Consider the following 25,439-nt stretch of genomic DNA (forward strand, 5'->3'; position numbering starts at 1 on the left):
GCCCCACCCCCGTCCCTGGGGGAACCTGGGCATCCATCCTCTGCCAGGGGCCCCTGGAACAGGTGGTCAGAACTGGATTTTGAAAATGAGACACATGGAATTCTGCAGGAAGGGGCAGCAGGAAGATGCTCACCACCGGACACACCCAGGACACTGGGCTGGGTGGGGCCTCCCCTCAGGCGGCAGCCCCAGGCTGCCCTTGCACCCTCTCGGCTGCAGGCTGGTGACTCACCCACACCCAGGCGGCTCCAGCTGCGGACCAGGGGCTGTGCTGCCCCCTGCTGCCCGGAGCCAGCCCCGGCCTGAAGGACCAGTGTGGGCTGTGCTGCCCCTGCTGCCCGGAGCCAGCCCTGGCCTGAAGGACCAGTGTGGACACCACACCGGGTCTCGCCCGGCCCGGCACCTTGGTGACCATCCTAAAACTGCTCTAAGGCCATGTGTTTTCCCTTTGCTTTATCTGAAGCCAAAAAATTCTTCCAAGTAACTCTGCTCCATCTGGGAGAGGACGGCAGAGACCACGACGGCCCTGCCCTGTGCCTGCCCAGACCAGCAGATGCTCTCGGGTCCGAGTGTGAGCCCAAGAATGAGAGGAGACGAGTGTGGGTGCGTCAACTTTATGTTTGGGCAGAACACACGGCACACACACTCCAGAGACGCTGCAGAGCCTCTCCCACGGAGGCTCGGCCGGGACAGCTGGGCACTGTCACTGCGCGGGCACGGCCACCCTGGGCGCGGGGGCGGGAGGCCCCCGCGGGCCGGGCACGGGGGGTGCTGCCTTCTGGCTCCTTTCTGCAGATAGGCGCTCCAGTCGCTCCGTGTAGAAGCCGTTGAAGTCCAGCCTGTGGGGGAAGCAGGTGGGGTCCCCAAGGAAGCCTCAGTCACCCTGGCGACCCCCTCAGCACCCACGGCGAGGCCCAGGCCACTCGCGTCACCAGCACACGTGCACACACGCGCACACACGCGCGCAGCCCGAGCGCCACCTGCGCCAGCACCAGTGGGAGCAGAGCGTAAAGACGAGAAAACACCCAGGGCAGAGGGGACAGGAGCCTCCAGCCCTGCGACCCGACAGCTCTCGGAAGCCTGGACCCCGGGACGTCAGGGCCCTCGGGCGGAACAGAGCAGTCCCAGCAGCTGGCTGAGCCAGAGGCCACCCAACAGGAGCTTCCGAGAGCAAGGGCCACCCCTCCTCCCCAGACCTCACTCACCGAACCCCGCATGAGCGGGCCCACCACGTCCCTCTGAGGAGCGGAAACTGCTGGCCCAGAGCCGCAGACCCCACTGCTTGGCCCACGGGCCCCTCCCGATTCCACACTCCTGTTCCCATCATGCCTGCTGCTCGTCGCTCCTGGGGTCACAGGCAGCGCACCCCATGGGAGCACCGTCACGGCCACGGCCCTGGAGGCGTGGCCACCTCGCGTGCTCACCATGGCAGGCAGGGCATGGGGAGGGCAGCACCTCCTCACTGCCTGTCTGGAGACAGGGTCCTCCCTTGTCTGGTCCTGGCTCAGGGAGCAGCAGCTGATGTAGCTGACCCCGGCCTGGCCCTCGGAACACAGACCAACTGGGCTGGGGGAGGTGCTGAGGCAGCAGCCTCACGCGTGCTGGCCCACGTGTGCACGCACGTGAGCACTCACGCAAACACACCCTGATGGATGTGTGCACACAGACGCGCGCACACGTGTGCACACCCAGACGGCCTCCTTTCAGCAGGTGATGGGGATCAGCACCAGCACACGGGGGCAAGGACGTGGCCTCAGGCCCTGCAGCTCAAGGGGCGGGAGGGCACAGGGCAGTGCACGGACTCGGCGCAGCGGGGGCCCACCTGGAGATGACACTGGCCATGCCGTGCTCGCAGTCGCTGGTGCTGTAGACGCTCAGCCGGGCCAGGAGGTCGAGCAGGTGAGCTGAGAAATTCTTATCAAATTTATTGATGGTGGCCTCGAAGCTGGACGCCAGCTGTGGCGCGTCCACATGCTCAGCCAGGCACTGCAAGACACGGTGCCCCCGACAGCTCAAAACCCACTCCTCGTTTTAAACAGAAGAACACGTCTTACAGAGTCATCAATAAAAGGTAAAAAGGGCATCGTACAAATTCCTGAGACGGGAGGACCTAGGCGCGTCCAGGCAGGTGGCCCTGCGTCCCCAGCACACAGAGCCAGGAGCCAGGACGTGGACCGCGGGGCTTCCTCAGGGAGCTCAGATTTTCAAGCTGCCCCTAGGCAACTGGGCAACCTGGAAGTGCCCGCCTGGGTCACCTTGCCTCGCCCGCCCTGCAGGACACACACCTGCAACCTGATCAGGTGCCCGACTCTGCCAACTAGACGGACTCTGTTCAGGGGCCACAGGGCCCAAGCTCCGAGCTAACTGGGCCCCGTGAGGTGTCCCCACAGCCCAGCCTAACCATACACCCTTGGATGACACAGCCCTGCCCCGGGAAGCTGGGAAGGGAGATTCTCCACGGCTTGTGTTTGGAACGTAATTTAAAGAGTCTTTTTATCAATCAAAGGCAGGCAGGAATGGAAGGACATAGCAAGCAGGCTTCTAAGTGCTGTGACCCGAACACTGTGTCAAATGCGAGGTGAGGAAGGAGGCCGTCGGGGACGGCCGCGTGGCACCACCCACCTTGCGGGCGAGCTCCTTGCGGGTGCGCTCCTCGGCCCGCTCGGCCTCCGTGGGAGGCCCCTGCATCGTGCCGTGCTCCAGAGTCAGGCGGCCCAGCTCACTGTCCAGTTTCATGCTCTGCGTGAATCTCTTGGGGGTCGGAAGGAATGCTCGTCAGCCACGACCAACCTCCGCGAGTAAACGTAGCCCCTGCGTGGCCAGGACGGACTGCGGACTCGGGTCGTGGCTCCCGCCCACCCCACACCCACCGCCCCACGTCCCCCGCTCCCCGCCTGCCCCACACCCGCCCCGTGCCCGCCGCACGCCGAGTCCCGGCGGCACCTGCATGCAGTTGGTGAACATGACGCACACGGACATGAGCTTGGAGAAGACGCGCAGCAGCTCGGGGTTGGTCAGCATGCAGTCCTTGAGGCAGCCGTCCAGGAAGCTGGCGTGGTGCCCCAGCACGTCGTCGATGGTGGAGGCCTGCGTGGGAGGCACTGTCGGGCGCCCGCGGGGCAGCAGCGCATCCCCACGGCCGCCACGCGTGCCGCGCTGCTCCGCTTCTAAACAACCCTGGGGCCTTTAGGGAAAACCTCCAAAATGCTGCTGAAAGAACACGTTTAATGTGCCCCACAAGGTCTAAGATTTTGGTTTTTAAAGACAAAAAACAGTGCTCGCTGTGCTTTTGGTCCTGGAGTTTGGTGACGTGACCTTCTTGGCTGAAGGGCCCCGGGCCATGGATGGGGTGCCCGCCCAGCACAGAGGCTCTGAGGGAAGGACGCGCTCCTCCAGCAGCCTGAGCCCAGGAGTCCTGGGCATGTTGCCTCCCCTCCTGGGAGCCGTGGGGCCCAGGCCTGCCTCCCCGACCCCGCTCTGCAGACCCCCAGGCACGGGGCCGGCTGGACTGAACTCACAGATCTCAGGTTTTTCTCGAGAACGTGCCAGGTCGGTTCCATCACCTCGAACATCATGTAGTACTGGATGTTCTGCACGAAGTTGAGCATCCGCTGCCGCAGGGTGAAGGCGCCCGCAAACCTGCGGGCGAGGGCGTCAGCAGGTGGCCTCCTGCTGCACCCACGCCACCCGCCCCACACCCTGAAGGGGCCGGGGTCTGTCCCGCGTGCACGCGGCACACACGCGGGGCGGCGGAGGCTGTGGGCGCGTGCCGCAGGTCTGTGCGGGCTGTGCACGGGGCCAGCCCCGCCCGCGCGCCAGCACGCACCACTTGGCGGAGTGCAGGGAGTGCTGCTTGGCCGTCTTGTTGCTGATCCAGACGCTGCACAGCTGCCGCTCCACGTGCTTGCAGTAGAACATGTGTCTGAAGAGCATCTGGTAGCGCGTCAGGGCTTTCCTGTGAGCGCAGGACAAGGCGGCTCCAACGGGCGCTCGGGAGCTGCTGCTGCCCCAGGCACCCCACACGAGGCTCGTGGGGCAGAGCACGGCCCAGCAGCCAGTAACCCCTGGGGCACGAGCGGGCATGAGAGCCCAACGCGCACCTGTTAATGATCAGAGACAGGGGCCACTTGACCACATAGTCGAAGGAGAAGGCCTCCAGGCCGCTGAGTGTGAGCTCGGTGGGGTCAGCGTGGACCATGGCTTTCTCCTGCTTGGTCTCAATGGCCAGGACCCGCAGCAGCTGGGTGATGAGGTCGTGAGGCATCAGGTCGATCTTGGGGAAACGGACAAACAGCATCACACCCTGCCACACCCACCCCGGCATCATGGCTGGACAGTGAGCCCAGAGCCAAGGAAGCACCCCAGACACAGACTCTTAAGTCTGGCAGATGGCTGAACGCACCAGACATTCACTGACAAACTGCTTAAAAAACTAAACCACTTCCCAAGAAAGCAGAAGAAAGAGTACAGAGAAATTACTTTACAAACACCCCTGACGGTATCGACGAGAAAGAAGGGCAAGAAGAAGCCCCGACTCGTGAGTCACCGCCCGGCCCCAGCTCCCACAGGCCCAGCACGGCAGCCCAGGCAGGAAGTGCAGCCCCCGCCTCCGCCACACACTCGAGGGCCTCCCACGTGCCCGTGATGGTGGATGGTTAACTGTTAAGAAGGTTGAGAGGACAGAGAATGACGACAAGAAAGAGAGGGAAGCAGCAGCAGGAATTGCAGGTGAGCACACACATCGTCTGCAGAAGCGGGCCCAGAACACTTGTGCTGCCTCCCGCCTGGGCTGCAGCCCCGCTCGGTGGGCGGCCCAGTGCCTGGGGACAGAGCGCCAGTGATGCTGGTCTAGCTGGGCACTGGCTGTGCGCTCTGACTCAAGAATCTGACTCCAGGATCTTTTATCTACCTCACAAGAGACCCCAAAAGATATGGAGTGTGAGCTGAAGGCCTGAGGGAGACCTGACACCCTGCTGTCCACAATGCAAACGCCCAGGCAGGCCAGGGACGGATGTGAGCGCAGTGGGCTGACTGACCCCGCAGGGCATGGCCAGACACTAAATGCGCCCAGAACATGCCCCAGGACAGACCACAGGGGAAGCCACGAAGACTCAATGAGGCTGACAAAACAGGAATCCCAGCACGCCCTCAGACGACAGCAGGGTGACATCAGAAATCAACATGATAAAACCAGACAGCACGAGCAGAGAAAATGAAACACGATCCTAAAAACAAATGGGTCAAGGAAGAAATCACAAGAGAAATCTGAAAACACCATCAGACGAATGGAAATGGAGACACTACAGCCAACACAGCAAAGCAGAGCTGCGGGAAATCCAGAGCCACAAACGCCTGTGTTAAAAGAAGAGCCTCAAGTCAACAGCCTCACTCTACAACTCAAGAAACTAAATAATAACAGACTAAACCCAGAATGAGCAGAAAGAGAAAGATAAGAGAGATTAGAGCAGGATAAATAAAACACAATGGAGAAAAGAGAGGAAACCAAGTTAGCTCTCTGAAAGATTAGCGAAACTGACAAGTTTTTAGCTATATTCAACTAAAAAAACAAGACACACATTATTACAAAGAGAAATGAAAGTGGGGACATTGTCAATCTTACAAAAATAAACAGGATTATGAGAACTAATTCCTACACAAATTCCTAGGTACACACAAAGCACCAAAACAGACTCAAGAAGAAACAGAAAATCGGAACAGACCTGTAACGGCGGAGCAGACGGAAGAACAACTCAACCCGCACAACACAAGAAGCTTCCAGGAAGAATTAGAATCAGCCCTCCTGAAACTTCCAGAAAATGGAAACAAGCACCCATCTAGCTCCATGCATGAGGCCAGACACTACAGAAGACGAAGGCCAGTGTCCCTGCCCAGCGTGGATGCAGACACCGCAGAGACCCACAGAGAGGCTGGGCACCCACAGCCCGAGACGTGTCCCTGACAGGGCCCGGGCGCTCCTGGGAGCGCCCCCGCGGGGAGCAGTGCTCACCAAGGCCCACCTTAAGGTCGTCTTTGAAGGGGTCGGTGTTGGCGGTGCTCATGCGCAGGGCCAGCTCCAACAGCGCCTCCAGGCGGGTGGGCGTGATGTCGTCCACTGGCTTCTTCAGCTCTTCCTCTGTGAGGTCCATGAAGTGCACGAAGAAGTCACCCTGGTCCATGAGGAAGTAGCGCTTGATGGACCTGCGGGCAGGGGAGAGCCCAGGCTTGCCTCGTGCTCCCCATGGTGGGTGCCAGATCACAAGGCACTGGGTGGGGCAGGGAGGACATGCGACCGTAGAGCCCATGAGTGCCCCCACCGAGCAACACACTTACACGGGCGTCAGAGGTCAGCTCAAAATGAGCTCAAAGGAATTGGGGGCGTAGGCCTACTACGCCAGGCTGTGCAGGAGATGCCGCCAGAACGGCACAGAGGGGGCTGCAGATGGGCCTCTGGAGGGCAGGGAGCCGCCGAGTTCGTGCACCTCAGGTGGGCCATGAGCCCCTTCTACCCAGGAGGAAGCCACGCACCTCAGATGGGCCGCGAGCCCCTTCTCGCCAGGAGGAAGCCACGCACCTCAGGTGAGCTATGAGCTCCTTCTCCTCCATGAGGAAGCCCAGCAGCACCTTGCTGGCATAGCCAAAGGCCTTCTCGATTTGCTCCACGTACGCCCGCTCCTTCAGCGTGTAGATGACCTCTTTGGCCGCCGGACAAGTGACGTCATGACCACATTCTCTGACCACATTCAGGTATTTTCCTGGAAAGGGAGAGAGAAAAGCACATCGAACTTTTGCTGCACAAGTGACAAACTGCAGGCCTGAACCCGAGAGGCCGCCGCCCCAGCGCTGGCCAGAGGTCGGGAGCAGAACCAACTGGGAGAGAACAGTCCCAGAAACCACCGCCCGCCACACCCAGAGCAGAGGAGCACGGTACAGCCGCCACCCACTGAGCGCTGGGACTTCCTGCGCGTCCTTACCCCGGACTTTCCTCATCGAGGCCACAAGAATCACCTCAGAGAGCCAGACCCTCCACCACTTCCCAGCCCTGCCCCCAGCCCAGCTCTCAGAACCAACGTCAGGGCCCTGGCTGGAGCCTGTCTCTAGGTAACACACGTGTCTCTATACCAGGTTCCTGACCCACAAGGTGATGCCTAAAAACACCGCCGGCCCAACAGGGCCTGTGCCCTTTCCTGCTTTTCCTCTGCTGGCCTGTGATGCTGGGAGAAAGATGACACGTGCTCTGGTCTTGCTCCTGGTTCACCACTGAGCACCTAGAACCCCCTCACCCCACCTGAGTTCACGCCCACGAGGGGACTCCTGGCCATCCCTGTAGACCTTCAGGAGGCAGGCCGGCGGCCAGAGGGACCAACCACACGGCAGGACAGTGAGACCCTCGGCCCATCCCCCGATACCTGGGGAGGGGAGGGGCTGGAGGTCAAGTTAGGGACCAACGGCCCACGAGAGGACCGGTCGTGCCCTGTCCTGGAACCTACGTGATCCCCCTACGGGACGGGCTTGGGGAGCTTCTGGGCTGGTGAGCATGTTGTCCACCTGCCAGGAGGGAGGGGCATGCTGGCCCCCAGCTCCTCGGGGACAGAGACTCCCGAGTTTGGGACCCTCCAGACCTGCCCTGCAGACCTCCTCATCAGGCTGTTTGTCCGTATCCGTTACAACATTCTTTATAGCAGACCAGTGTATCTGCTAAATAAAGTTTACCCAAGTCTAGGGGCTGGCATAACAAATATCAAACCTGGGGAGGAGCCCGGGACCCCAATTGGTGGCCACACTGAAAAGACGTGCGGTGGCCTGGGGACCCGATGCTCATGACGGGGGTCTGCTGGGGCAGGCCTCGAGGGAGCCCTGATCCTTGGGGGCCACACTGGCCCGGTGCTTAAGTGTCAGAGCCGAGCTCATGGGGGGGTCCCCTAGCTGGTGTCCATGGGGGCGCTGGGCACCGGCTGCTGTGTGGAAACCCAGGCGCCCGGGGTCCGCAGCAGGGGGCACCGGCTGCTGTGTGGAAACCCAGGCGCCCGGGGTCCGCAGCGGGGGGCACCGGCTGCCGTGTGGACGCAGGCGCCTGGGGCGCTGCGGGGCCCGGTGCTCACCCGTGCTCAGCACCTTGCCCGCCATCTTCTGCAGGAAGGACGGGATGTGCCGCTGCACCACGGTGTAGCGCTGCTCCCAGTACTTGTCGTTGTAGTCCTCCTGGATCTTCTCCTTGCGCAGCTCGTGCTCCTCCACCATGAACTCGCTGCAAGGCAGGGCGTGCGTCCCCGGGCGTGCAGAGGGTGGGGGTCCGCAGGGCCGCTACCCCCTCCCACAGCCCCCCGCCCACCTGTACGGGTCGTCGATGATGCCCCTGTAGATCCACTTCTCCAGGATCTCAAAGTAGGGCACGCTGGCGGCCGTGGTGAGGTACAGACACAGCTCCTGTGCCTGGCTGTCGCCCGTGTAGCTGAAGCTCCGGTCGTGCAGGAGGCTCAGGGTCGCTCCCCCCACACACTCGCCTTTATCTACCGAGGTGGCTACCGGGGAAAGGGCGGCGCTCAGTGCCGAGAGGGCCCCTGGCCACACTGGGCGAGAGCCCTCAGCTCATCTCCCACCTTCTCAGGGGACCGGTCCTCTTTCTGGGAGAAATTCAAACTATGAAGCTGGGGTTTCTAGAAACTCCCAGAGCTTTCCTCTCGCAAATTCGTAAAACACAAAGCTACACGACCTCCGACCGCTTGAAAAGACCGGAAGACAAGCACCTTGACCCAGGGAGTCCCTCCCACCAGGCCCTCACACCTAGGGAGGCCAGGATGTCCACGGTGCGCATGGCTGGCTGGATGTAGAACCAGAGCTTCTGCAGAGACAGCAGGCCCTGCCGCTGCAGCTGCTCCAGCTGTGTGACCAGGATCAGGTACTCCTTCAGCAGGGTTCTCATGGCGGCGGCCAAGGCATGATTCACCTGCCCGTACTCGAAGGAGGATTTCTCCTCGATGAACCTGAGAGAAGGTGGCCCTGAGCGTGAGCAGCGTCTCAGGAGGGATGGTCCGAGGGCCTGTGGGCGCCACCTCCCGCGCTCCTTTGGGTCTGCCGGCCCCACAGGGAGGCCGGCCTCTCCACAGCAGGGCTCCTCATGCGCTCTCCAGTCACTGCGGCAAGCCGGGTGCCTACCTGGTCACGGTGGAGTAGCTGGCGGCCACAGGCAGGATCCTGCTCACCAGCTCTCGGATGGACAGGTCCAGGTTGGGGTCCACGAGGAAGGTTCGGCTCTGCCTCCCCGTGAGGGGCTGGGCCGTGATGTACCTGCCGTCCACACCCACCAGCACGTACAGCAGGTCCTCCACTATGGCCGCCTCCTGGGAGGCCAGGGGCAGCGTGCCTGTGGGTGCAGACACCAGCAGGCCTCGCCTCCAGAGCCCCGCTCCACTGGCCTCTCTCCCCACCCACCTCCCTCTATGTAACTTCCTCCAGTGCTGTGAACGTGAAAACCAAGGTGGCCGCCTGGGTTAACCGATCCCGTCAGGGAACCAAAGGCTGAGAGTCCAAAACCACCACCAGCAGAGGCGCTGACCACCCAACAGCGAGGGACCACATGACGAGTCAACCTGACGATCAGAGCCTTAAAGCAAGTAAAACCCTCCACACACAATCGCTTCATCTTCAAAGTGACAAAGTGCTTCTGACACGTCTTGTGCTCACAACACTCACAACCTGGTGAGGCTGGGTCGCTCAGAAGGCCGGGACCAGGCTGTGCCATGGGAGGGACAAAGATGGGCGCCACGGTCACCACGTGGCCAGGAGGAGACACCAGGGAAGCTGGAGCCCGTCATGGATGCGGAAATCAGGAGAGGGACATCAGAAAGCACGCTGGGCCACACGGGGCACAGCAGATCCCTCCTCACAGACGGGGTCCCCCAGAAAGGGGAAACTTGAGAGCCTGGAGCTCTGGCTGAGGCCCCAAGGCAGGGGTGGGGGCCGGGGAGGGGTGAGGGACAGAGCCACGTGCTGCTCAGACGCCAGGAAACTGCCTGTGTCTGCAGGACATGAGCCCAAGGCTCGGGGACCCAGCAGGAACCACACACACAGTTAGAAGCGACAAGGCGCCTGTGCCCACGGCCTTGGGAACAGGCCAGGAATTGTGAAGACACGAGTCTACGCCGTCCAGCCATGGGCGGGATGGCCCAGACAAGCAGAGGGAGCTGGAGGCTGGCGTGAGGAGGGACAGCCTAGCCATAGGCGGGGGGCATGCCTCTGCTGTAGGAAGGGACTGGGGTGTCAATGTGACTGGGGGGGGCACCACGCAGCTGGCGGGGGACGCCCAGCAGGGCTGCTGCACGCCACGCGAGGAGGCAGGGCCCCCCAGGAGAGGCTTCATCAGGGGGACAGCAGGGAGGACCAAGGATGACTGTGATGCTCACAGGCATCTTGGCACGGATGGCACTGGGGCCTGCGGTGCCAGGCCAGGGCGTAACGGAGGCCAGGAAGGTGACACAGGGCTCGTGGGACAGACGCCGATCTCGCCAGCAGAGCCCATGCAGGGTGGCTGCTGGAGGGAAATGGGCAGGCCACCTGTCCTGGCCAAGTCCTCCCTGAAACAGCATCACACAAGGTGGCCTCAGGAGCCACCCTCAGGCACAGCTCACCCCTCCCAGCAGGCAGCACAGCAATCCCGCTACAAAGAAAACCTGCCACATCAAACCCTGTGAGCCCGCCCACCCTAAGAACCAGCGCCCGGCCGCCTCTGCTTTGCAAAGCCGCACCCCCACCTCAACCCAGCAAAGCCTCCCCAGAAGGTTCCAAGCAGCGCCTCACGCGGTCTTGGAACTGATCAGTCTTCTAACTGATCCAAACGTGCAAATCAACACTCACAGAGTACACGACCTTGGGGAACAGGTTCTCTCAGGGGTTTTCCTATGAAACCTCTTTGGATCGTGTTGAACGTGCAGACACCCCAACCAGCTGCCCCAGGAGGCAGGGCCCCAGGCTGCAGCATCAGAGCCCCCCACCCCGCTTCTTGCCCTTGGATGTGGCCCTGGGGACCAGGCTCCATGAGTCCCGCCACACGAGACCGCTGCAGGGCAGGCTCCTCTAGCGCCTGTGAACACGGCCATGCCTCCCGCCCCCGTCTCCCCTGTACACTGTGAGCAGGAGGGCAAGACTCAGCTCTCTGCCCCCAGGGGGTCATGAGACGTGGGGGAGGGGCACAGACACCTACACGCCCCAATGCCCCATGGTGCTTGTGGCCAAGGCCATCGCCCCAATGGCAGAACCTGCAGGGACGTGACTCACTGTCGAGGAGGAGGACCCTGGTGATCCCGCCGCCCCCAAGTCTGCCCAAGCCCCAAGACACACACGCTCCTGAGAGCTGGGCACAAGCCAGCCCAGACACTGGCACATCACTACCCACCAGTGGAGGGCAGGATGTGGAGGCCAGGGGGTACCGCGTGTTGCCACATGGCCAAGGGCAGCAGAGGGCCTGGGGGCGGTATGACGCCATCCACCCATCACCTCCGAGGAGATCAGCTTCCCTGTCCCAATGAGGCCCCACTGTCCGAAGCTGTGCGTCACCTACCGATGGGCACAGCTGCATCTGTGCTCGTGCCCGAGCCAGTCAGGAAGTCCCCGAGCAGCGTGGGCCTCTCGTACACCCACGCTGGGAAGACTGGGAGGCGCTGTCCTGAGTTTTTTTTGTTCTGCTTGTCTCGAAGCATCTTTCTCGTGAGTTCCAGAGACTGGTGGGGAGGTTTTTAAAGACAGAAAGAAAACACACACCTTTAATACAAACACTTAAAGTTAACACACGTACTGTATGAAAAGACACATCCCTAAGCACGTGTGAAAACAAACACATGTGGAAGCGAAACACATGTCAAAGCCCATCACGGTGAGGGGGCCGGGGCCAAGGCAGCAAGCCCCGAGGTAAAGCAGGAGCCCCTCCAGCACACAGGTCCCTGGACCCCTCAGCGCACCCTCATAGCTTCCCCTGGGCCTCGGTGTGGACCCGAGCTGCCAGCTGCGCAAAGTGCCCAGTGAGAGCTTGGCCAGAGAAGGGGTGTCGCACCTGAGCCCCCTGGGCTGAGGGGGAGACACGGCCCCGCTGGCACAGGCAGGGAGCAGTGGTCCCCGAGGGCGCCCCGCTTCCAGAAGCACTGGGGCGAAGGGTACTGAGGGGGGCAGGGCTGTGAGGAGCCACAAGGTGCTGGACACAGAACGTGCCCAACCCGCACAGGCCTGCGGCTCAGACCTCAGGGTGTGGTTCTGAAGGGCTCGAAGGCCCAGAAACAAGATGGGGGGAGACACCCGGAGAGCCGACCAGGGCCAGAGACAGTCAGAGGACCAGTAAGAAAGGGAGATAGAGCATCACCTCAAACCAGCTGCCCACGTCCCCGAGGGAGACAGAGCCGGGTCCATGCTGGTCGAGCCCACAGCACAGTGGGCAGCAGGCGCCCCCCACCCCCAGGGCGGACCAGAACCTCTTGCCCGGGGCCCAGGACCCCATCCCAGAGCCAGTGCCCCCAGGCAAGTCTCCACAGGCCTACACCGTGGCCACCTGCTCACCTGCTGCCACGTGGGGCCCGTGGCCACGCTCCCCAGCTGCTTCCTCAGCTCCTCCAGCTCCTGCATGGAGATCTTGGAGGCTGTGGCAGGGGCGCCGAAGCCGGCGGTGCTGCCGGCCGCAGCGCTGGCCGCGAGCTCTGCTCTCTCCTTGGCGTTCTGCTGCAGGTACTGCAGGGTCTGAAAACACGGGGCCCCAGCGTCACGCTGGCCACACATGGCCGCCCTCGCAGGGCACGGCCACCCCGCCGCCCTCCCACAGCTCGGCCTGCGGGTCCTCCAGCTGCAGCCGGGTCTCCTCAGGCTGCACGCCACGAGCTGCCACGTCCCCAGGTCACCGGACAGGACCCCACACCCATTTCCCATGGCTCAGCCTGTCCTCTGCAGGTGGCCGGCCTCCCTTGCTGTGCAAGACCACATCCCTTCAAGGGTCCCAGTGTGGGGCCACCAGGTGCCCCCGAACAGACCCTGGGCCTCATGACTCGAGAAGAAGCACTGACCAGCCCCGCACACCCTGGGGCCACAGCTCACACTCTTCACGTGCATGTCTCAGTGTCACAAGTAACACACGCTCGATTTAAGACAGGAAAACAGACTAAACACGGACGACACAGCCCCTCAGCCCCAGAGGTCACTGGAAACATTCCCTGTGCTTATCACCATCAGGACCCACTTCCTCTCGGGTGCACGTGAGTTATCTCAGTGCCACGGGCCTGAGGCTGAGGGTCAACAAGGGGCCACCACCAGGGGAACAGGAGAGAACACGGGCAAGGCAGGTCCCTGCCCACCCGGCCCCCAGGCTCCGCCCGCCCGGCCCCAAGCCCCACACACACCTCCCTGTCCTCCGTGAGCTTCGACAGCAGGTACACCAGGGGGTCCAGGTTCCTCGTGTTCTTAGATTTCAGTTCATCGTATTTCTTCAGAAAGTCCTCAGGAGTACGAGAAAATTCTGCTATTTTAACCTCAAAAGCATATTCAGAGTGATTTAGAGACCAGAACCAGGAGCTTTACAAGGCTGTACAATAACTAACCTCCCCCCAAAATCCGGAAATGAAACAGTTGCCCGTCTCTGAAATAAAACTAAAACAATCTGTCAGACTTGCTATCATCTCCTCTGTGGTTCCCTCACTTTAACTTTCCTAAGCAACTGACAGCCACATGTTTTTGTTAGTAGATTACGCATCTATTCTTTACATTTAACTTTATTCCCTCTGGAATTCATCACTATACACAGGTTCAGGAGTTACGTGTTCTCACCGATCAATATGCCCCCCTTTATAGGAGATGTCACTGTGTGTTTTCAAACTCTATTCTACTCAGTAAGTTTTCTGAGTTATCCTTGTCCCGTCATTAGGCTGTCAAAATAAATGAACTCTCACGACGTTTTGTTTTAAATGTTCATATTTACTTACTTGGCTGCTCAGTCTCAGCTGAGGCAGACAGAGTCTTTAGTTGTGGCATGTGGGACCTAGTTCCCTGACCGGGGATTGAACTCCTTGCACTGGGAGTACAGAGTCTTAGCCACTGGACCACCAGGAAAGTTCCCATAGTGTTTTTAAGATAAGACTTCAAAATTGTCTTTTACAGAAAACCTATGATTTTAAATTGCACGGTATTTGAATTTTTAAAAATCCACTTTAAAATGATTTCACTGTGGCTAAAGCTGGGAGCTTGCTTTTCCATCCAGAAGAGAATCTGTGCCATGACGTGAACAGAAACCAGGACCATCTGGGCCTCCAGACGGAGGCCAGGCTGCAGCTCGGTGCGCTGCAAGCCTTTACTCACTGTCAGTGCACCTGGCGGGCAGAGGGGCCGTGAGGAGCCCCGGGCAGAGCTGGGCAGAAGCGCGGTCCACAGAGCGCATCTGACATCAGACGGGCACCACAGTGGCCATCCAGTGAGGAGGGTGAATCTGTGCCCCACACAGCCCTGGGGGCGGGACCACCTCAGTCCACGCAGCTCTGGAGGGGGACCACCTCAGCCCACACAGCCCTGGGGAACGGAACCACCTCACCCAGCCCAGCACTGAGGGCGGGACCACCTCAGCCCACACAGCCCTGGGGGGCGGGACCACCTCACCCAGCCCAGCCCTGGGGGGCGGGACCACCTCACCCAGCCCAGCCCTGGGGGGCGGGACCACCTCAGCCCACACAGCCCTGGGGCACGGGACCACCTCACCCACACAGCCCTGGGGCACGGGACCACCTCACCCACACAGCCCTGGGGCACGGGACCACCTCACCCACACAGCCCTGGGGCACAGGACCACCTCAGCCCACACAGCCCTGGGGGGGGGGGGGGGGACCACCTCAGTCCACGCAGCCCTGGAGGGGGACCACCTCAGCCCACACAGCCCTGGGGGACGGAACCACCTCACCCAGCCCAGCCCTGAGGGCGGGACCACCTCAGCCCACACAGCCCTGGGGCATGGGACCACCTCACCCAGCCCAGCCCTGGGGGGCGGGACCACCTCAGCCCACACAGCCCTGGGGCACAGGACCACCTCAGCCCACACAGCCCTGGGGCACGGGACCACCTCACCCAGCCCAGCACAGGGGTTCGGGACCACCTCTCCCAGCTCGCCTCAGCCCACACAGCCCTGGGGGGCAGGACCACCTCATTCAGCCCAGCCCTGGGGGGCGGGACCACCTCACTCAGCCCAGCCCTGGGGGGCGGGACCACCTCAGCCCACACAGCCCTGGAGGATGGGACCACCTCGCCCCACACAGCCTGGGGGTCGGGACCACCTCGCCCAGCACAGCCCTGGCGCGACACTCACCTTGGCGCTGTGTGCAGACACCGTGGTTGTGACATACGGGGTCCTGTTCTTCTGCAGCAAGTCGATGTAGACCTCGGCACCATCTCCTCCATGCACCCGCAGTAGACTGAGCAGCTCATTGACATCGTGGTGAATCCGAAATTCACTCATGATTTTGGCTCTGAGACATCACAATGTGCTCCCCTAAGGATAAAAAACAAGCCATTTATAAAGACAAATCCCTATAAGTAAAAAAAGTTTAAAGCAATCAAATTTGGCCAATGTCAGGTTTTGAAAAACCAAACTCATATGAGCTAGCCTGGTGGGCCCACAGCTTCCCCGGGCAGACCCCACTATAGCCTGCACTGACCAGCCTGTGGGGCCCCTTCCTGGGGAGGCCCTTCCATCCCCCTGCTGGTGGGAGCTGTCTCAGTGGGCAGCTCTGGGGAATTGGAGCCCTGACTCAGAGCTTCGGCGACTGCGGCCAGTGTCCAGGCTGCTCCCCCGCTGGGGGCTGGCACACGCACAGAGAGTGGATGCGGCCTAAAGGCCTGGGCCTCCTTCCTCTGGGTGACTCCAGCCTCACACGGCCCTGGGCCAGCGCGGAGCTGCTCCCTCAGCTGGCAGCCAGCACTTTCTAGCCCCAGCTGCGCAGACACAGCGGCCCCTGCCCTTCAGGGGTCCTGATCACACAGGGAGCTCTGCACAGGCCTAAGCCACTTCCCGTCCTGGCTCCCGCTGCGAGGCCCCAGCTGCCGCTCTGGTAACCAAGATGCTGCCTCTGTTCGCCCAGGCCAGGTGTTCACATCCACCATGCAATGTAGCTGGATGGGTTTCCCCTTCAGTTCCACCTGCCCTGTCAACCAGATGTCCGAACGTCTCCTCACTGGATATATAACCTTCCAGGTCAAAACTGTAAATGAGATCCCGCGAAGCAGACAATGGTGGTCTGCATGGGCACTTTTGTTCTCCCACCGATGATCGGTCCAGTTAGTCATTATTATTAACACTAAGAGAATGACGGACAACTAGATTCAAAAAACAAACACGAGCAGGCTTTACGTGCTTCACATAAACGTTTGAACAACCTATGCAGGATTCATAATTTGGGATCATGAACCACAGGAGACCCTTGGAAATTACAGGCAAGATCATTTCTGATTTTTATGAGAAGGTCTTTCAACAGATCCTCAAAGGCTCCGTGATCCTAAGAAGATTAGAACCACTGTGGCAACAGGTCCAGTAAAGTCAAGCTGTGAGTGAAGCCTCAGCTGGGGGAGCCTCAGCACATGCCCACAGTATGAGTGTTGATTTGTAACCACACAGAGAGAGAATCTACCCCCAGGTGACGGAAAACAAGCTCCCAGCACACGAACATCAGTCATCAGACAGAGACATCCAACACTGGCCAGAGGCAGAGTATCTCCAGACAAGAAAGCCAGCAGCAAGGGTGAGCTGGCACGCAAGTCACCAGCACATGTACTCTTCACATCAGGAGGTGCTCACAGGACCACGGTCAAGGGCCTGAGGCATGGCGGGGCAGGGGCTGAGGCTGAACCGTGACTTGGGGCTTCCAGGCTGTAGGACCCTGGACGAAAAGCTAGTCCTCTCTAAGCTTCTTCTGAAAGGGGGTGAGTACCAGATCCTACTCACAAAGCTGTCGTGGAGATATAATATGGCTCCTAAGAGTCGGCACTGTGGCTATCAAAAGAGCAGAAATGAACACTGCTGCTGCTGCTGCTGCTAAGTCGCTTCAGTCGTGTCTGACTCCATGCGACCCCAGAGACGGCAGCCCACCAGGCTCCCCCGTCCCTGGCAAGAGCACTGGAGTGGGCTGCCATTTCCTTCTCTGGCCAGTTCCTGGAAACGGCTGTTACCTGAGAAATGGAAAACTGGCCATGTACCAGAGCCAGCACCCTAAACCATGGTTACCTTGTAACCAGTCACAGAGAGCAGTAAGGAGGCACTGGAAACGACAAGCAAACCAGAAAAGAGCACAGAGCTCTCACGGGGCCTCTTCAATTCCAAGGGTTTTTACCCACATTCTACGAGATCCCCAAGGACTGGGGGTGTCCCATAACAGCAGGCCTGAGGACCACTCTGGACACGTAGATGGCAAGGACACTGCATTTGCCACCGGAAGAGACACAAACGGGTGGACAGGGCTGTTGTGAAAAAAACTCACGTAAGCAAACATTTATGTAAAACTACCTTCGTGAAACCTCACATCTGTGGGAGAAACACATCACAAGTACCGACACTCCCAGGAGCCTGGGTTTGGGAACAGTTCCCGCGAGCTCTGCGGCTCTCCCCGGCGGGCAGCACCGCCCTGAGAGGACTTCGGCTGTGGCCTCGCTGGAAGGGTGCTCCTGATACTCCCTGGGCAAGAGGCCGGGGGGCCAAACACCAACCGAACCGCCCTCCAGAGCGCGGCAGCGCCCCGCTCAACACAGCTCTGAGGAGCATCTAGCTCATCTTGCTGACGCTCCCGAGAGCTTCTCCCTGCTGGCCGCCGCCAGCGGACCCACAGACCCCCGTGACAGAGACTGAGCTGCCGGGCGCCGGGGGCTCTGCGCAGCAAAGCGCCACAGCGAACCGTGAACCTCCCCCGGAGACCACTCGGGCTCCGTTCTGCAGCCAAGGTCGGCGCGGAGGCCGCGGCAGCACTTCAGGCGGGAGGCGAGGCGGGGAGCAAGCGCGACGGAGACGAGGGCCGGAAGGAGCCTGCGGTGCTCGGGGCCGGGAAACGGACCCGAGCCACCCGCGGGAGAGCCGCCCCGAGGCCGACTCACCACGGCCGCGCGCCGGAGCCCGAACCGGAACGCGCCAGAGCCCGAACCCGAGCCCGCCAAGCCCGCGGCGGCGGCGGAAGTACCGCATGACGTCACGTCCGGCCCCGCCCCGGCCGGCTCGCGGACGGTGGCCGGCAGGCCCCGCCGCCGCCGGCGCGCAGGGCGATGCAGTTGCCGCCCGCGCTGCACGCCCGCCTGGCGGGGGCCCCTGGGGCGGCCGCGCCGCTGCCCGTGCAGCGGGACTCCCTGGCCGGGAACGCGCCCTTCCGCTTCGCGGCGCGCCAGGTGCGCTTCCCGCGGGAACACGAGTTCTTCGAGGTGCGTGAGCAGAGGAAAGAGAAGGCAGTTGCGGGTGGGGGCGGAGCGGATCCCAGGTGGGCGGGGCCAAGGCTCGGGGCGGGGCCCGGGTCCTAGGGGCGGGGCCGGGACCCGGCGGGGAGGGGCCCGGGCCTAGGGGCGGGGCAGGGACCCGGCGGGGAGGGGCCCGGGCCTAGGGGCGGGGCCGGGACCCGGCGGGGAGGGGCCCGGGCCTAGGGGCGGGGGCAGGGCCCGTGTGGGCAGGGGCCCGGGCGGGCCGGGGTGTGAGCACGCAGAGCTGTCTTCTGCAGGACGGAGACGTGCAGAGGCACCTTTACCTCCAGGATGTGATTACGCAGGTGGCTGCGGAGCCGGAGAGGCCCAGGTGAGCGCTGTGGTCCAGCTCAGGGCCCTTCTTGCCCTCTCCTCACCCCTCCCTCTGCTCGCCCCACCCTGGTGTCTGCCCTGGACCACCGACGAAGCCAGCATGGCTGGCCTCTCCACCAGCTTGCTTGTCCGTGAAGATGTATTTGTAATGAAGGCAGGGCTTGGGATTGCAAGAGAAAATCCGAAGCTTTATCAGCTCTATCCGAAGCCACTTGAGGGGAGTGGTGACAGGGAGCTTGACGTCCTGCCCTCAGAGGAATTGCATCCCCACCAGGCATTTTTCTGCCAGGGTGCCTGAGTTCACCTGTCAGGTGGCCGGCTGCTGCCAGGCATTTGATACTCTGGAGGACTATGAGCATCACTACCACACTCTGCACGGAAACGTCTGCTCCTCCTGCAAGCGGGCCTTCCCCTCCAGTCACCTGCTGGACACCCACATCCAGGAGTGGCACGACTCGCTGTTCCAGATCCTGGCCGAACGGCAGGACATGGTGAGGGATGCTCGCCCACTGAGGCCAAGGGCAGTCATCACAGGGCTTGTCCCCGAGCCGTGTGCCTCATGGTGCTGGAGCCTGGGGTCCAGACTGGGCGAGGCAGTGGTCCCGGGCTCAGGGCGGTGACACTCTTTCTGCTGTAGTACCAGTGCCTGGTGGAGGGCTGCGCGGAGAAGTTCAGGACCAGCAGAGACCGGAAGGAGCACCTGGTAACTCATCACCTCTACCCTGCAGATTTCCGCTTTGATAAACCGAGGAAGGGCAGATGGTACGTGGGTGCTCGAGGAAGCCGCCTTCTGAGCCCAGCAGGCCTGAGAGTGTGTGGACTCAGAGGGTGTGGGCGCCCTCGTGCAGCACCCCTGTCACCTAACGTCACATTTAGTTGTGGGTTAACCCTGTGAGTCAGGAGTTACTAACCGAGAGGGGTTGAGCAGGTGGAGGTGGTTTGTACGTGGCCACTCTGTCTGTAAGGAGGACAAGAAGGGGGAAGCTGCTTTCCTGGGTCTGTGTAGGCGGTGACCGTGGTGCCATCATGGGGTCTGCTGGGTATCCCTCTGAGCTCACGCTTCGCCTTTGCCCCCTCCCCCCCATCACCTCTCCTCCATCCTCACATGGGCCTTGGGGGATTTGTCCTAGGCCATGAGCCATTTCCCGCACATGGAGCCCATTGGCTTTTCATTTGTGCCATCCATTTACAAGCTTGACGACAGAGCTGTATAATATTGTTCAGCATGCGCTGTGGGAAGTGCCCCTGGGAACTGCCCTAAAGTTCGTGTTTTCTATGCCTTTTCATTAACTTATTTTCTCAGGGGAAGCTTTGTAACCATCCAAAGATTGCATTGATTGAAATCATTTTAGACTAAATTGTTGTCCCTAGATAGAACTTTGTTGTTCAAAGTAGAATAATCAGGAGAACCCACTTCAATATGGGAGATTTTTCTAAGACTTTGAGTATAACATAACTCCTTCCTTTCCAAGGAATCGTTTTAAGGAGAAAAAATCATGCAGTGCTGGATTGAGACAGTGGTGTTAAGGAGGAGAAGCTCAGTATTGTATGACTGGCTTTAGTGAATTTCTCACTTAATTGTTGTGGAAAGACACTTAGTACCATTGATAGCCATTGACCACATGACACCATGAAGGTAGTAGCTTAAAAGACGAAGTGTGACTGTCACACCTGAATTCATAAAAGGTGGTGTGTGTCATATGAACAGTCGCCTGTCTTTGTCCTGGAATTCTAGTAGCCTGGAATTACTCTGACAAAACAGCCATAAACAGACAAAACAGCTTTGCAAGTTCACTCCTGGGGGAAGGTGGGGCTGCAGGAGCTGACCCCGGGAGAGCGCTCAGCCTCTGTCTTCCCCAGCCCAGCCTCGCAGGTGTCGACAGAAGCCATGGGGGAGGACCGGGCACCCTCTGAAGGAGACGCCATGGAAGTCTGCTCTGAACAGGCAGAGGCCCACCCAGAACCTCCAAGAGAGAGGCGGGTCTACAGCCACAGGTCAGTACCTGGCCCCTTTCTGAACCAGGTTCTGAACTTGTGCTTCTGGAGAATTCTGGGTTTGATGCTTAGCGTCCCCACTGAGAGAAGCCGTACTGGGTTGGAGAGTTGGCTTCAGGGGGAGATGAAAAGCCTGACCCCCCCCCCCCCCCCCCCCCCCCCGCTGCCCTCGGGTGACCTGGAGCCCTGAGAGCACAGCCTCCCCTGACCGCCCCCTAGGCGGGGATGGAAAGACGCAGGATGCAACTGCCCAGGTTACAACTACCGCCTGTCTTTCTAGTGCTAATGGTGTTTTTGTTGGATTAATTTGATTTCAAGTCTAATTTGGGGGTCAGTGTTGGAGAAATGGAAAAAACGACCAACAAGCCCACCCCGTCTGAGGGAGGACCTGGAGGCCCTCTGCGGCCTGCTCGCGGGTGTGGTCACTCTGGCCTGACAGTGAGCCCGGCCGGTGGGAGAGCAGGGCGGCAGGCTCAGGCCCCACGGGGGGCGGGGACAGGGGGCGGAGCGCAGCCGCGGTGGCCTCGCTGGACGCAGGAAGCGCCCACCTGAAGAGCCCATGGCCGCCCTGCGGTCTGCTGGGGAGGAGGGAGCATCAGAGCGCAAGTCAGGCCCCAGGAGACTGCCGCTGCATTGAGCCGTCTGTGGGCAAAACCGCAGCGGTCTCGTGCGGACGTTTTTCCGTTTCAGGATACCGTCGACCATCTGTTTCGGGCAGGGTGCCTCTCGAGGATTTAAAAGCACCAAGAAGAGAAGCAAGCGCCCGTGATGGTGGAGCCCGGCCCGCGCGGCCCTGCTCCTCCCGGGCCGTGAATAGCCAGCTGACCGAGGCCGTGGGGGATGCGCGGGTTCTGGGAAGGGACCCCTTGTGGGTGACCGGGGTGCGGAGAGCAGCGCCACCCCGCACAACGCCCTTTGGAGACACGTGGGGTAAACGGTTTTCCTTGAGTGCTGTAAATAGTTTGAGACGCGTGGAGTAAAGGGCCTTCATTTACATTGAGTAAATGGTCATCTTTCTGTGCTGGGTGACAGGATTTCGTCCTCCGGTGGCCACTTCTCAGAGGGGGCGACGGGGTGACAGGTCCGTGGGGGCTCTTCCTAGTTTTGGGGAGATGCCCACGGCCCTGGTGTCTGCGCTCGGGGGAGACTCCGCCTCGGGCGGGGCTGCGAGGCCTGCGGAGCCAGAGTGGCGTGGCCAGGAGGGCGGCTCGGCCCGGCCCGCCACACTGGGCTTGGGAGTGGGGACCCACCGGCTGGCTGTCCTCCGGGGCCCGTCCCCCTGAGGGGCCCTCTGGGCGCTCGGGTCTGGGGTCTGGCCAGGTCAACGGGCACTGATCTCTGGCCCCTCTGAGCCCCGCGCAGAGCCCTGCTGCCCTGGCTGTGCTTCGATTGTCAGCCCGAAGGTTCCTCGTCTCCTCCGTGCTGTTTCCACCAGTGCTTCCAGTGAAGTTGCTCGTCACCCTGCCTGCCCCACGGGGGGTGTTCTGAACCTGGGCTTTTCTCGCTTCAGATGGCACCTCTACCCCATTCTCGGTTCCTGCTCCTTCTAAAATCACAGAAGCAGTCAGATGCCCTCCCTCTGCCCTCCGCAGCCCTTCCCTGCTTCCTGTCCCTCATTTGTCTCTGCTGCATTCTGGGTGATTGCTCAAGACCCATTTTTCAGTTCACTAATCATCTTATCAGCTGTGTCAGATGTGCTGTTGAACTCATTCACAGGGTTTAATTTCCACAGTTATGATTTTCAGTTCTTTTAAGTCCTATGTTGTTTTTCTGATTTGCTGGACTTTTATAGCTTTTGTTAATCTTATCTTCAACTCATTCTTTTTTAACAAATTAAACTTACTGTACACTCTCTGACTGATAACACCAATATCAGAAGTCTGTGGGTCTGATCCCTCTATCCTTTTTTCTGTTGCCTCACTCATGCTGCCTTGTTTCCTGGTGAATTTTATGACTTTTGGCTGTGAGTTTGTATTGCTTGGAATTGACCACTGGAGTTTCTCTGACATGTCTAGGTTCTAGCTGAAAAAATGAATATTTGTTTCTGCCATATGACTGCAGATCTATGATCTAGGGCCACTTTAAAATAAATTATTAGAAAAATAGATTGTTAAAAATTATTAGTTATGAATTTTCACCCCAATTCTCTTTTCCACCCATGCCCTTTCTGTGTTGCCTTTACACAACCCTAGCCAAAGCAGAACATCTGAGGGATAGAAACTGACCCCTCATTTCACCCATAGAAAGAGAAATAGAAATAAAAATACACAGAGACCCATTCTTCTGCATCCAGTTGACAAAACCCAAAGGTTAGATGGCACACCCTTTTATGTGTGAAGTGGGGGCACAGGCATTTCACATGTGGTCAGTGGGGGTGCTGCATGCTGCAAACCCCTAGGAAGGGGAATTTACCAATACCTAACAAAGTCACTTCTGCACATATCTTGACCTAGCAACCCCACTTTTAGGACTACATTCTGAACCCACATTGCAGTACTTCAAAAGATTTACACAAAAGGCAGTTTATTCAGTGAAATTTTTAATAACTACTGAGAACAACTCAAATGTCCCAATTACCAAATGACCTGAGTAGTTTCAAGAACTGAAATTTTTTGGCTTGAGAAAAAGTAGATTTAGAAGCATTGAAGTTAAAAACCCATAGTCCTGAATTTGAATTAGAAGTATTGTTGTAAGCTATAATGTATATACCATATTTACTAAACCTACAATTTATTGAAAGCCCAGATTAGTCTTTTGAGATCAAGGAAGCTATTGAGGAATATCAAACTTGGGCTCAGGAGGCACCCCAGAAACGTGCTGCTGGTCGAGGGCAAGACAGCTGGTGTGGACTGAGAACAAGAACTACAACCGGAAGAAACACATCAAATACACTTACATCCGTGAGTTCTTAATGTTTAAAGACAAAACACACGTCCACTGCAGAGACCCTGCTCCAGGGGCTGCAGCTGAGGACTCAAGGCTTCCTCCCCCGGCTCCTTCCCCGAGGAGCAGGCCCAGTGCCTGCCTAAGTGGGGGTGAGGCCGCCTGAGTGCAGGGCACCCTCCTGCCCAGCCCCCTCTTGGCGGGCACGCTCCACCTTGGCACCACTGAGGGTGCTGGGCCGCTGATCACTTCCTCAGCTGTGGGGCAGTGGTTCTCGCCAGGAGAGATGGCGGAGAGGACCCCAGGCCGGCGCCCCGCCACCAAGCTCCTGGAGCAGGGGTGTCACGGAAACATCTGCCGTTGTCCTCCCCGCCGGCTCCAGTCACAGCTCGGACTGTGGGGAGTGAGCAAGTTAGTGCAACAGATTGCTCCTAATCTCTTCCCAGAGGACTGACTCTGTTTGCAACAGACTGTGGAGAAGTTCAAGCCCAAGTTCTCAAGTTTCATGAGGCAGTGGTGGACACTCAGGAGGAAAGTCAAGATAAGGCTAAGCTGGAGGCTGGTTCACAGGAGGGAACCAGGGAATAAGAAAGCCAGGGGAGCCCTCATGGGGTGGGAACATGAAACAGCAACGCAGAAAAGTTTGTGTCAGATGTCACATATTAATGCATATATATGGAATCCAGAAAAACGGCACAGATGAACCTATTTCCAGAGCTGAAATAGACACAGACATAGGGAACAGGCTTATGGGAATGGGGGAAGGAAAGGGCAAGATGACTTGAGAAAGTAGCATTGACTTACATGCACTGTGACGTGTAAAAGCTAGCGGGAAGCTGCTGTATAGCACAGAGAGCTCAGTCTGCTCTGCGATGACCGAGAGGGGTGGGATGGGGTTGGAGTAGGGAGGCTCAAGAGGGAGAGGGTATGTGTGTACTTACAGCTGATCCACTGTTGTTGTACAGCAGAAACTAACAGCATTACAAAGCAATTATACTCCAGTTTAAAAACAAAGATCGTGTCAGACAGGCTGGAACGGGATTGGATAAGTTGTAGAGGAATTTATGCCCAGGGGGTTGTTGAAATCAGTAGAGCAATCAGCTGGCAATTCAGTTCAGTTCAGTCGCTCAGTCATGTCCAACTCTTTGCGATCCCATGGGCTGCCGCACGCCAGACTTCCCTGTTCATCACCAACTCCCGGAGCTTGCTCAAACTCAAGTCCATAGTGTTGGTGATACAATCCGACAACCTCATGCTCTGTTGTCCCCTTTCATCCTGCCTTCTATCTTTCCTAGCATCAGGGTCTTTTTCTATGACTTAGTTCTTCACATTAGGTGGCCAAAGAATTGGAGTTTCAGCTTCAGCATCAGTCCTTCCAATGAATATTCAGGACTGATTTTGTTTACCATTGACTGGTTTGATCTCCTTGCAGTCCAATGGACTCAAGTCTTCTCCAACGCCACAGTTCAAAACCATCAGTTCCTCGGCGTTCAGCCTTCTTTATGGTCCGACTCTCACATCCATATGTAACGACTGGAAAAACCATAGCTTTGACTAGACGGACCTTTGTCGGCAAAGTGATGTCTGTGCTTTTTAACATGCTGTCTAGGTTTTCATAGCTTTTCTTCCAAGGAGCAAGTATCTTTTAATTTCATGGCTGCAGTCACCATCTGCAGTGATTTTGGAGCCCAAGAAAATAAAGTCTGACACTGTTTGCATTGTTTACCCATCTATTTGCCATGAAGTGATGGGACCAGATGCCATGATCTTCGTTTTTTGAATGTTGAGTG

The 25,439-nt window shown here is 59.1% G+C and overlaps 2 protein-coding genes across 4 annotated transcripts; one reads left to right on the plus strand and one right to left on the minus strand.

The window, feature by feature from the left end:
- Positions 1–598: 598 nt before the first annotated feature.
- On the minus strand, positions 599–18,236 carry TUBGCP2 (tubulin gamma complex associated protein 2). 2 transcript variants are annotated; one of them, XM_025274294.3, is made up of 18 exons: positions 18,088–18,236; positions 15,317–15,499; positions 13,371–13,466; positions 12,541–12,717; positions 11,555–11,714; positions 9,154–9,361; positions 8,782–8,981; positions 8,330–8,519; positions 8,100–8,245; positions 6,572–6,752; positions 6,018–6,198; positions 4,101–4,273; positions 3,827–3,955; positions 3,519–3,639; positions 2,944–3,087; positions 2,623–2,751; positions 1,823–1,986; positions 599–839 (listed from the first exon to the last, which is right to left on the minus strand). In XM_025274294.3, exons 2-18 carry the CDS (start codon positions 15,464–15,466, stop codon positions 704–706), a joined length of 2,685 nt encoding a protein of 894 aa, XP_025130079.1. In that variant the 5' UTR covers positions 15,467–15,499; positions 18,088–18,236; the 3' UTR covers positions 599–703. The 2 variants fall into 2 exon arrangements, with proteins under 2 accessions (XP_025130079.1, XP_025130078.1); XM_025274293.3 differs by having other exon boundaries at positions 13,371–13,499.
- Positions 18,202–21,766, plus strand: ZNF511 (zinc finger protein 511). 2 transcript variants are annotated; one of them, XM_025274301.3, is made up of 6 exons: positions 18,202–18,405; positions 18,696–18,769; positions 19,046–19,262; positions 19,409–19,533; positions 20,632–20,766; positions 21,457–21,766. In XM_025274301.3, exons 1-6 carry the CDS (start codon positions 18,253–18,255, stop codon positions 21,533–21,535), a joined length of 783 nt encoding a protein of 260 aa, XP_025130086.2. In that variant the 5' UTR covers positions 18,202–18,252; the 3' UTR covers positions 21,536–21,766. The 2 variants fall into 2 exon arrangements, with proteins under 2 accessions (XP_025130086.2, XP_025130087.1); XM_025274302.3 differs by having other exon boundaries at positions 19,061–19,262.
- The last annotated feature ends 3,673 nt before the right edge of the window (positions 21,767–25,439 follow it).

The sequence above is a fragment of the Bubalus bubalis genome, chromosome 23, assembly GCF_019923935.1.
Source record: "Bubalus bubalis isolate 160015118507 breed Murrah chromosome 23, NDDB_SH_1, whole genome shotgun sequence".
Classification (NCBI taxonomy): Eukaryota; Metazoa; Chordata; class Mammalia; order Artiodactyla; family Bovidae; genus Bubalus; species Bubalus bubalis.

Excerpts from the sequence above, each read along its gene's own strand:
- TUBGCP2 (XM_025274293.3), bottom strand. The coding sequence starts at position 15,466 with ATGAGTGAATTTCGGATTCACCACGATGTCAATGAGCTGCTCAGTCTA. Across the intron at positions 12,718-13,370 it reads AGCTCACGGAGGACAGGGAG|ACCCTGCAGTACCTGCAGCA; the intron begins GTGTGTGTGGGG and ends CCGTGTTTTCAG. Across the intron at positions 6,753-8,099 it reads GGGCAAGGTGCTGAGCACGG|GAAAATACCTGAATGTGGTC; the intron begins GTGAGCACCGGG and ends CTCCCTTTCCAG.
- ZNF511 (XM_025274301.3), top strand. The coding sequence starts at position 18,253 with ATGCAGTTGCCGCCCGCGCTGCACGCCCGCCTGGCGGGGGCCCCTGGG. Across the intron at positions 18,406-18,695 it reads GGGAACACGAGTTCTTCGAG|GACGGAGACGTGCAGAGGCA; the intron begins GTGCGTGAGCAG and ends TGTCTTCTGCAG. Across the intron at positions 19,534-20,631 it reads AAACCGAGGAAGGGCAGATG|CCCAGCCTCGCAGGTGTCGA; the intron begins GTACGTGGGTGC and ends TGTCTTCCCCAG.